Source organism: Ictalurus punctatus, chromosome 22 (assembly GCF_001660625.3).
Source record: "Ictalurus punctatus breed USDA103 chromosome 22, Coco_2.0, whole genome shotgun sequence".
Taxonomy (NCBI): domain Eukaryota; kingdom Metazoa; phylum Chordata; class Actinopteri; order Siluriformes; family Ictaluridae; genus Ictalurus; species Ictalurus punctatus.
Window position 1 is genome coordinate 842,501 of NC_030437.2, and position 11,756 is coordinate 854,256.

The 11,756-nt window shown below is 43.7% G+C and overlaps 2 protein-coding genes and 1 non-coding gene across 3 annotated transcripts in view; all 3 read left to right on the forward strand.

The window, feature by feature from the left end:
* Positions 1-5,901, forward strand: part of LOC108255566 (atos homolog protein B) — a 16,067-nt gene extending 10,166 nt beyond the window's left edge. The window contains exons 6-11 of the mRNA XM_017451605.3: positions 1,070-1,128; positions 1,269-1,359; positions 1,493-1,651; positions 1,765-1,833; positions 2,004-2,203; positions 2,348-5,901. Coding sequence (XP_017307094.1) covers positions 1,070-1,128; positions 1,269-1,359; positions 1,493-1,651; positions 1,765-1,833; positions 2,004-2,203; positions 2,348-2,501 — 732 coding nt within the window. The 3' untranslated portion in view covers positions 2,502-5,901. The remainder of the gene's footprint in view (positions 1-1,069; positions 1,129-1,268; positions 1,360-1,492; positions 1,652-1,764; positions 1,834-2,003; positions 2,204-2,347) is intronic.
* Positions 5,800-11,096, forward strand: ranbp1 (RAN binding protein 1). Its single transcript, XM_017451677.3, has 6 exons — positions 5,800-5,964; positions 8,010-8,146; positions 9,511-9,668; positions 9,885-10,013; positions 10,114-10,176; positions 10,422-11,096. The coding sequence occupies exons 1-6, from the start codon at positions 5,950-5,952 to the stop codon at positions 10,562-10,564; spliced, it is 645 nt and encodes a 214-aa protein (XP_017307166.1). The 5' UTR covers positions 5,800-5,949; the 3' UTR covers positions 10,565-11,096.
* Positions 10,212-10,344, forward strand: LOC124626211 (small nucleolar RNA SNORA77). Its single transcript, XR_006980908.1, has one exon. It is a non-coding gene; the product is annotated as a small nucleolar RNA SNORA77 (small nucleolar RNA).
* Positions 11,097-11,756: the final 660 nt, after the last annotated feature.

An 11,756-nucleotide genomic window follows, 5' to 3' on the forward strand; every position in this document is an offset into this window, starting at 1 on the left:
TCAGTAATGTACATGATGTACTCAACAAACCTGCTGAGTGCTAACTGAGGCGAAACACACACTAATATTCAACTCCATACAGTTTTATTTGTATCGCGCTTTTAACTATGGACATTGTCCCAATACTCGGTGTTCCCTCACACAGGCACAGAGATTTCTGAAAGGATCTCTGAGAGGATCTTTATTTTTAAAAATTATTTTATTCATAAATGTCTGATCATCTTCACTGCTAATGCTAACCTGACAAGAATTTCTAACAGGATCCTTAAATGATATTTAGAAACATCTCATCATGCTAACGCTAGCCAGCTAGCTCAGATAAACTAACCTGACAGGATTTCTGTACAGATCACACTTACATACACAGAATTTCTCTGCTATTACTAATTATTAGCCAGTTAGCTAACATGAATTAAGTTCAGTTCAATTTTTATTTGTATAGCGCTTTTAACAATGGACATTGTCTCAAAGCAGCTTTACAGAAACATGTAAACACAGGATATAGATTTTAAGTCATATTTATAATGCTAATGCTAACCATCTAGCTAACCTGACAGGATTTCTGAGAGGATCACATTCAAATGTTCAGGATCTTCACGGATATTGATAAATAATGCTAGCTAGTGAGTTAACCTGACAGGATTCGACTTGGCCCTGCTGTTCCAATACTTTTGGAGGGGGCTGTGTTCTGGATTTAGATCCTGGTTTGAGTGTGGCCCAGATCAGATTTTTTAAATATACCTTTTTTAAAAATCTGAAAAATACAACCTGAGATGTTTACACGTCTTTCTGTGAAATGACTCCGTGGTCTTCACTGCAGTGGATTATGGGAAATGTAATTGAAGGTGTAAGTATTACAGCTAGCGAGCTAACCTGACAGGACTCTTACATTATCTTTAGAAATGTTCATGAATGTTCAAAATGCTAACACTAGCCAGCTAACAATCCTGACAGGATTTCTAAATATAAGAATGATCAAAAATAGCCCATGCTCATGTTTACCGTGATGCTAGTTTCTGGGTTAGCCTGAACTTCGGGTTTAACGTGACTTCCTGTCTCTTCTCCTCAGAGCTCGGCTGAGTGTTCCCGATCGTCACAGAGGCTAAAGGCCAGCGCTCGCCTCAAATCGTGAGCTACACACACACACACACACACACACACACACACACACACACACACACACACACACACACACACACACACACTTCATAAACACTTTACATGGGCTACTTTTAACAGGTGTGTGTGTTTTTATGGTGTGTGTTTAGTCGTCAGCTGCGCAGTGGCAGGCGCACCGACACCGGCCGCTCGTCCGGTTCGTCGTTAGCCGTTAGCAGGTCACTTCTGGGAAACTTTGAGGTATTTCTATGAGCGGAAACATTTAGTCTTTATGTTTCACTAAAATGCCAAATCAGGAATATGGGGACAAGATGGATACGCAGAGTTCAAACTACAAGTGTGTGTGTGTGTGTGTGTGTGTGTGTGTGTGCAGGAGTCCATCCTGAAGGGTCGGTTCTCTCCATCAGGACGAATCGAGGGTTTCACAGCTGAGATTGGGGCGAGCGGATCGTACTGCCCCAAACATGCCACCCTACCTGTACAGGTGACCTACTACGACACGTCCGAGCACAGCGCGCCCTCGCCCTTCCTGGTAACCTCTCTCTCTGTGTGTGTGTGTGTGTGTGTGTGTGTCTGTGTCTGCGTGTGTGTGTCTGTGCTACACTGTCACACTGCATCATGCCCATGTTGTGTGATGTGTGACAGGGTGTGATCTCACTGGAGCCCCTGGGAAAGAAAGGATACAGTGTACCTAAAGCAGGGACCATTCAAGTGGTGAGTCACTGAGTGTCCTCTCATCCTGTCTGTCTCTGTCTCTCTCTCTCTCTCTCTCTCTCTCTCTCTCTCTCTCTCTCTCTCTCTCTCTCTCTCTCTCTCTGTCTGTCTCTGTCTCTCTTGTTTGTGTTAATCTCTCGTGTTCTCCCTCCTGTTTGTTCGGTGCTCAGACCTTATTCAACCCCAATAAGACTGTGGTGAAGATGTTCCTGGTGACCTATAACTTTGGGGACATGCCTGTCAATCACATGACCTTCCTGCGCCATCGAATCTTCCTGGTGCCTGTGGAGGAAGAGGTGGAGTCAGGGGCGAGGACGGAAAGCTCCACCTCCGACAGGAAGAAGATTCTATGCTATCTGATACACCTTAGGTCTGATGTTTTTCCTCACGCTGCTGTTCTGCCTGATGTTAACCTGAAGACCCCATGCACTGTTGATCAGAATTATTAATAAAATCTCTCTCTCTCTCTCTCTCTCTCTCTCTCTCTCTCTCTCTCTCTCTCTCTCTCTCTCAGATTCCACAGCTCCAAATCTGGAAAGATCTACTTGCACAACGATATCCGGCTGCTATTCTCCCGCAAATCCATTGAGGTGGACACGGGGATCCCTTACGAACTCAAGTCCTTCACCGAGGTGCCAAGAAACCCCAAATACTCCCCGCGAGTGTGATCCTGACAAGCTGCACGATGGACTTGTAGGAAAAAAAATTAAAAATTAAAATCTTTCTGACTTGAGAACAGCGGAACCACACACACACTTGATCTTGAACACGCTCGCACACACTCGCACACAGGATACACCAGAATGACGTAGCTTTGTAACTGAAGAGTTTTCCCCTAGACAGGAAATGTGTTTTGCTCTTCCTAAGCCCCGCCCACTTGAGACTGTCGACCAGTCGCAGCCAGGCACGCTGACCTGGTCGGCCAATCGGACCGGGTGTCTGCTTGTAGGAGTGGAGGAAGGGGGACTGTAGGGAGTCTGTAAGTGGATTCGGGACGTGGCCTACAGACTCGTTTCTGATTTCTTGTCATCTGTAATGCCACTCGATTACCAGAGCAGCTTCAGAGAAGGAACTCGAGCAACAAACAAGGAGCTCGTATGGAGGGGAACCGGACTCGGGATCTAATATCGGAATGTAGACAGAGAGGAGGACATTTTAACTAACTGTGTTAGCATTAACAAAATGTATCGGGAGCGCAGGACGCTACAAAACCGGACTCGAGCAGGAATTGCCACCTGCAGGCCGGCTTTAGTACTGCAACAACATTAATAACAAAGGCCTTTAAATAATAACAGTGGCACTATATAAATACGCCAAATGTCATGTAGCAAGCTGAGTTTGGGATTCAGCTACAACAACACGGCTTTACTGTTACACAACTTGTTCACTAAAGCCCCAGTGTACACTCACAGCCCTCTACAGGCCGGTGTTAGTACTGTGACCACAATACGTATTTTGTCTTTGATTATGGTTTAAGCTAGCAGGCTGGATAAAGCAGTTTGTTTTGAGGTGACTATTTAAAAAAAAAAAAGTCAGTAAACTCTGAGGATGTTAATTTGGACTTTTCCTGATTAGGGAACTTTGTATTTTGCCTTTATAGAATCAGAAATCGCTGCCACCTTCAGGCTAGCTTTAATACTGCACCACAAACAAAGGGCTTCGAATAGCAACTTCGGTACTCCGTAAAAACACGAAATAATAATTTGTGTAGAGTTAGCGAACTCTGTGATCTGTTTTGATTTTTGTTGATTGTCGCTTATGGAGCAGAATTTGATGTTTAGATCCAGTGGCTAAATTTGACTTTCTTGAAATGATGGAAATGAACGTGAAACTCTAATCAGAACAGCTTTGGTACCGTGACCACAGCGGAGAAATCGTAGTTCAAAACGTTTAACTCGCAGAGCGTTTGCAGACTCCGAGGGCATCCGTTTTACAATTTATTTTTGCACATATTCTGATCATGAATCTCCCTTTACAGTCAAACACTTCCAGCGACGCTACGTTACCACGCAAAAACGCACGTTAGCTGAAAGTTAGCAGACTTTCTCAGCGCTCGGACTTTTTCCTACCAGACAGAGCCTTAACTCAAATTCCATCCCATCCTTCCGTTTAAACAACGCACTCATGGTCACTAACTCAAAAGTCCGAGTCCAGGCTGTTGTAGCGTCGGTGCCCCCTGCAGGACCCGAGCGGTAGTGTTCATTTAACTTCCTAACCACGAAAAAAAAAATGAGTGAGTGTAATATGCTGCACACTTAGAGGGCTGTGTGTTATTTTTTTTCTTCGGGAGGGTTAAAGTGTGGACTGGGAGGGAGGGAGGGAGGGTGTGGGGTATTTAAAATCAGATGATCTATATGTATATTTTAAAGATAAAAATAAAAGTTTGTGGCTTGTGGGTAAAATCTGCTCTCTAGCCATGTCTTCATGAATATAATGATGCTCTGAGATGTGAAAAGCACCCTGGGTGCAGTTATTTGATTATATTTATTAAACACACACACACACAGACACACACAGGTAAATCATCTACAATCCCATCACATAACCACACCCATCCATTCATCTATTCGTTCTTCATTTGTTATCGGATTCTTTGGGGATTTTTTTGTGGTGTCTCAGGAGGATAATAATTACATCCCTTCATTTATTAAAACACTTTTACCACATCCCTTCATTTATTAAAACACTTTCACCACATCCCTTCTTTCATTGATCCATTAATCACTCCATTTTCTTCTATCAATAATTAATCTTTCTGTCACCACTCGGTGCATCACTCCTTCCATCCATCCATCCATCCATTATTAATACATCTGTTCATCCCTTACATGTTCTTCTGTCAATCCTTCCCATTCATTCATCTCTCGGTTTAGACTTTAATTCTGTCTGTCTGTCTGTTTTGGGTTTTCATTCCAGTGGAGCAGAAGCCACAGCTGTTAATTCCTGTGTCCCAGCCTCCTCTCGCTCGGGGTTTGGGGACGAGGCTGGAGTGAAGACCTGCAGCTACACCGGGACGCTGTGTGGATAAAAGCTGAGAGTGTCAAAATGATGGAAGCAACTAACATTCTTAAACATAAATAAATAAACATATAAACATCCCAAAACACTCTTCTGCATTTCCAAATCTAGACTGTAGTGAAATATTTGAAAGAAGTAATAAAGATTGAACAGGGCGTGTAGCTGACTAAAACTGCTCTAGTGAGATATCCAACTACTACTGATCTATTTTGTCATTTTTATGACACAACTAAACAAACAAAAATCTGTCTTTTGTATCACTGTACACACCAAAGTATTGAACTGCATGATTTAGACCTTTTATTTGATTTTTTCCCTACAAAATGGAGGTAAAAATAAACAAATAAATAATAAACAAACAAGCAAACACAAATAAAAACAACAACGATAATATGAGTTTATTTCATTCTTTTGGTTTTGCATAATTTACATGTGCACAGGAAGTGATACACTGATCACACATCACATTAAAAGTAAACAAATGAAAACGGTTATTATGATCTTTTTTTAGGATGTCAAAGCGGATGTCATTACTGTAAAATAAAATAAAAAAAAAAAAAGAAAATGCAAAGAGAACGAAAGTTAAAAGAGTAAGCTCGTGAGCGGAAGTGACGTCTTCGAGTCAGCGCTTCCCGAAATAAAGCCGTTCGAGTCCAGAAACTTAGGAGTCGACTCCTATAAGATTCGAAGAGTTGGTCACCGATGGATAAAATGTTGTGTCAGTGTTTAATAAATAAAAATGTATCTGTTGGTCAATTGCTGTAGCATAAGAGGAATAGAACACTTGTAGTCGTGCTGATAAAGGAAAACAATCAGCTTCAGGGTGCTAACAGTAATCTGAATCTTAAACCGGAGTAAGATAAACTGCCGAGTCGACTCTTGTTTCGACTCGGTTTTTTTGGAATCGACTCTCGGCGCTAGAAAGGAGATGACGTCACCGACCCGGTGCCCCGGTTAGTCGCGCGCGAAGCGGGAAAGCATTGGGAGGGGGTGAGCTGTTCTCTAACCGGAAGAAAGTGTGTGAGTAAGAAAAAGCGCCGAAAATCAACCCCCCAAAAAAAGCCCTCCTGAAACAATCCTGAACCATCCGCAGGAATCATGGCCGATACCAAGGTGAGAGTCGCATCTTCCCGCCGTCACACCCCGCGCGCGCTCTCCCAGCCGCCTCATTTCCAGTTTATTCCGGATTTTTAGTAAAATGTGACCGTGTCCCGGGTTTCTTTCACTGGCTCGTGCGGGAATTTAAAAAAGCCGGCTGTGTGTGTGTGTGTATATGAGTGTGAGCGTATGTATGTATATGTGTATATATACGTGTGTGTGTTTGGAGTTTAAAGGGCGCTAAACCCCGCTCCGGTGTGTGCACCTCGGTGTTTACTTGCAGCGGTGTTACCGAGTTGAAGTGAATTAGCGCTAATGTTCATCAAACCCCCGTGAAACGTGAAGCGGTGACGTATTAAAACGCGCCGATTCCGCCGTGGCTAACTCGCGTTAGCTCAGCTAGCCGCTTCCAGTGTTGTGAGACCAGCTCAACACAAAGCTGGGTTTAAGAAAGAAGATAAATAAAGAACACTGTTTATCGTGTCGCTATAAACCTGGTGTGTTTCAGCTCGTCTCGTGCCGTATTATTGTGTGTGCGCGTGTGTGTGTGAAGCTAGCATGAGTGTACCGTTAATGCTAGTTCCGGAGTGGCTCTGCTAGTGCATGTTAATCACACACACACACTTTATTGATTCGTTTAGTGAGTGAATGAGTTAATTACTGTTTTTATGTTAAAGGTTTATTCTGAATGAGGATCTCTGCTAAGCCAAAATATCCCCAGCTAGTCAGCTAATATGCTAACTAGCAAAAAATCACAAAAAAATCTGCGTGCCTCCCCCCACCCCCCCACAAAAAAACAACAACCGACATTCTCGTGTAAACGGTGTGTGTGTGAGTGTGTGTGGTTGGGGTATAAACGGTAATGAAATGTTTAGTGTTGAGTAATGTTGTACATTAGTAATAATTCTCTCCCCTGAGGTGGGAGGAGTTTACAGGAGTTAGCATGCTAGGCCGGATGCTGAGAGAGAAAGTGAAGCGTCGCGCGCACATGGGCTCGTGCTTCACGCTTCAGCATGACTGAGGGATTTTATTTGTCTTTTATTTGGGGGGAATTCTGACACTTTACTGATGAATAAATGGACCTTTCTGCACCTTTCTTTCAGAGAGAAGGGTTTTATGAAGTCCTGAGCTCTTATTTGTTGTTATAGATTTATATATCGGAAATGTAAATAAATAAAAACACTTTAATGAATGTGCGGGAGACTCGTGACTCGTGCTGGGCGATGTGACGATATAATACCGATATCGCGATATCATTATCACTAAACTTCTGAGAAATCGCCACATCATTGTTTAAATCAGTCGCTACAACTCGCATATATAATGAAACAAAAAAAAATCTAGTTCAGATGTTCGAATTAAAATATTCATTGCTTAGAGAAAGAGAGAGACTTTTATAGAAAATTCTGATTTCTTCTTTTTAATCAAGAAAATACCACACACTGTTTTTGTCAGGAAAAATAAAATCCAACCTTTCAGGAATTCCTAAATAACCTTTTAATTCCTAAATTACCGCAGCTCATCTAGAACCGGGATATTTGGTTCTGAATGCAGGAGGGAATTGTTTTTCTATATATATAATGTTTTTAAAAAAAAAAATTTATGAAGAGATGCACGGTGTGGTGTAATAAATGCTCTCTCTCTTGTCAGTGTGGTTTATAAAGGAAATCAACATGTACATGATAATGACACGTGATGTACACTCACACATGAGGACACAATTTTGTGATATGGTAGGATTTAAGATGTGGGCGGAGCTTATAATTTGATAGAGTTCGATAGTCATGAGTGGACAAAAGTCCAGGTCGACGTGACATGTTGTTCCTGTTGAAGGTAAAAGATGTGAACTTCTGGGGTCATGTAATAAAGCACCGGCGCACTGAGGCAGAGTTAACCCTGGCGCTCTCATTGGCCGGGATTTGGTCTGTGGTTCACGGCTCAGTGATTAGACAAAAGAGAAACACACCACAAAGAGAGAGTCCATTGTGTAAGCACTCTAAAGCACTCTATGCATTGGTAACGCATTAAAAACATGGTGTCTTCTTCACCTCTTTGCCAAGGACACACAAGAGGAGCATGAGACCACCACGGATAACGTAGAAGACTCAAACCACGACCCACACTTCGAGCCCATCGTGTCGCTGCCAGAGCGCGAGGTCAAAACTCTGGAGGAGGACGAGGAGGAGCTCTTCAAAATGTGAGTGCTGCTACGGGATTGTGGGTAAAATAACACAAAAGGTCACGGGTTTGTTCCCAGCTGGAGGATGGTACAGATGTCATAAGGCATCGACTCCACGGCGATTAGAATGAACTTGCTGCCCTTCAGGTGTCCTGAGTAGTGAGTGCAGTGATTTGGGACGTGTTCACCCGTCACTGAAGAGGTACTGGACCAGCCTCATTAAAGCCAGATTAGGGTTGGACGATATGACGTGTGTAATACACCATGTATCACACAGCATTTACGAACGTATCTCCCTGTGCTGTGAAAAAGTATTTTGTTGTTTAGTTTTCGTGTACATCTCATGCTACATCGTTTTAGATCTTTAAATGAAATACAACATAAAACGAAGGCAATCTGTTTCAATACAGTTTTCATTTTTTCACCTATCATCCATGTGAAAAACTAATTACCCCCTTAAACTTAAAATCTGGTTGTGCCGCCTTTAGCAGCAATAACTGCCGCCAAACGCTTCTGATAACTGGAGATCAGACTTTCACTTACTTCTAGGACTTACTCCTACGCTTTGGATCGTTGTCTTGCTGCATAATCCAGTTACGCTCGAGTTTCAACTTACAGACTTAAGACTGGACATTCTCCTTTAGAATTTTCTGCTAGAGAGCAGAATTCACGTTTCCCTCAATTATTGCACGTTGTCCAGACCCTGAAGCAGCAGAGCATCCCCACACCATCACACCGCCTCCACCATGCTTGACTGTGTGATCCTTTTGTGGAATTCTATGTTTGCTTTACACCAGATGTAACAGGACTCTTGTCTTCCAAACAGTTCCACTTTCCACTCATCAGTCCACAGAACATTCTCCCAAAAGGTTTGAGGACCATCAAGGTGTGTTTTGGCAAAATTCAGACGAGTCTTAATGTTCTTCTGGGTTAGCAGTGGTCTTCACCTCGCCACTCTTCCATGGAGGCCAGTTTTTGCCCAGTGTCTTTCTGATAGTGGAGTCATGAACACTGACCTTTATTGATGTAAGACAGGCCTGTATATACACACACACAGAAGAAATCAGGATATTTTTCACAGCACCGTATCTCCATCTGAACAGACGGCGTTTCTGGAAGTATCTCCGTCCTCGTGAAGAGCGCTGGATTCAGGAGCAGTATCTGTCTCATCCTTATACACAAAGTTGTAGTAGTACTAAATAATAACAATAATAATAATAATAATAATAATAATAACACGAATTAGTTAAATAGTTGGAGCGGAACGTTCCTGTGCTCTGGTGACCGAGTTCAAATATCAGTGTAAATGTCATTACTGTGAGTCCTGTCACCTTTACATTGTAGACTGATTTCACCAAGCGTGTGTGTGTGTGTGTGTGTAGGAGAGCGAAGCTGTACCGCTTTGCGAGCGAGAACGACCCGCCGGAGTGGAAGGAGCGCGGTACAGGAGACGTGAAGCTGCTGCGCCACAAAGAGAAAGGCTCCATCCGCCTGCTGATGAGGAGAGACCGCACGCTCAAAATCTGCGCCAACCACAACAGTGAGTACAGTACACTGCGCTGTAGCCTCTCAACGCCGATCGTTTCTGGTGTTAAGTTGCCGTAATGTTGGACACACACACGTGTGTAAATGTGTAGCGGTTTCCAAATTCCTGTTTGCTTTGTTTTCTGAACCAAGATGTTTGTTCATTTAGTGTCATCTGCTGTGTCATAGCTTTTATTAATTCGTTTTGGCGTGTGTGTGTGTGCACGCGCAGTCATGCCGCTGATGGAGCTGAAGCCGAACGCAGGCAGTGACAGGGCCTGGGTGTGGAACACACACGCTGACTTTGCAGATGAAGAACCAAAACCAGAGCTGCTGGCCATCCGCTTTCTCAACGCAGAGAGTGAGTACACACACGCGCGCGCGTACATGTCACGGCTCCATTGTACGCTGTTCCAATAGACCCTCAGCAGTCCGAACTCATTGGTTCGTTCTTGTTACAGATGCACAGAAGTTCAAGGTGAAGTTTGACGAATGCAAAGAGGAAGTCCGGAAATCACTCGAAGGTAACACACACACACACACACACACACACACGCGCGCAGACTCACTCTGTTTGGGGTCGCCTCCTCCGGCTCGGAACTTTTTCAGTCTGCTACAGTGACGTTGCAGAAATGCTCCACACTGTCTCCGCCCCCTGTGGGAGGAGCTACAGAGCGCTCTGCTACACCGGTCATGTAGGTGGTGCTGTTTCTAGGAAAATAACCAGTGATGCCTTTTATGTAATTCATTTTGTGTGTGTGTTTGTCAGAAGGCGAAAACAAAGCCATCAGCGTGGCGGAGAAACTGGAGGAGCTGTCAATCAAGGACAAGAAGACGACGAAGGTGGAGGAGAAGAAAGAGGAAGAGAAGGAGAAGACGGAGGAGGAAAAGAAGGAGGTTGAGGAGAAATGAGTGTCGTTTTTCTTCTTCTCCGCCTCCCCCCTCCTCCTCCTCCTCGCAGCACTTCTCTTTTCTACAACAGACTCTGAACACGACATTCGGACACTTAGTCTCTTTATTTTGGGTTCAAAGCTCTTGTTTTTGTTTATAATTTTTTTATTTGTCCATCGGAGACCTCGACGTCATTCTTAATCCATTCCTCTCTCTCTCTCTCTCTCTCTCTCTCACACACACCTACACACTCTCTCTCGCACTCGTCTGCTTGTGTACGGATCACCTGATCGCCCTGACAGAGGGGGCGGGGCCCGGCTCCGTCCCATGTCAGCTCGTGTTTATTTGGTTTTTCTTTTCCTTTCTGTACTCGACGCAGAGCGAGCAGGAAGTGAGTTCGGTCGACGGAATGCTGGGGTTCTGAGGGAGAACCCAGGAGGCGAGGGTTCCTGCCTGAGCAGAGGACCTGGAGAGATCAGTGAAGTACCCCGAGGCCTGGCGCTGCTCTGTGTGATTATAAACAAATGGAGGAAATAAAGAAAACTTCACTCGAGAGAGAGAGTGTGTGTGTGTGTGTGTGTGTATGTGTGTTGTGCTCAGTGTAGTGTTAAGTCTCTCGGTAATAGTTCTGCAATGAGTATCTTGCTTTTTAAAGTGGTGGGTGGGGCTATGTAGACAAGAGGTGGGGCTTCTGTTAAATTTAATCAGCCTATCAGAAACTTCTACCAGACAGATCTGGTGACATTAATTGTTTTTGTTCATAGGAATTCTGTAAAACAGCAGTCAGGTGTGACAAGTTCAACTTTTAAACTGCGCTTCAAACCCCCGGTCTTCGTTTCGACCTGATGTCTGCACTGCGGAGTTCATGTAGTTTGAGTTTTCATTAGCATGTGATGTGGTACATAATCACTAAATACAGGAGGATGAGTCGCTAACTAAAGATTCGTTTGGTTCAGTTGTCACGGTTCCTACGACTAAAACGTCGTATCGACATGGCGTGACGTGCTTCACGGAGAACAGTGTCATCTCTACAGCAAACTTAAATATGAAGCCTATTTATATTAACATAATTAACTACAGTGAACTAATATAATAGTTTACTGTGAGCTAGCTGGATAGCGAACCTGGCTGCTGGTTGTAGTTACACAACAAAATGGTTTATTAAATTAAACATGGCTGGTAACTAGCTGTCTGCTTAGCGAGCTAGCAGACG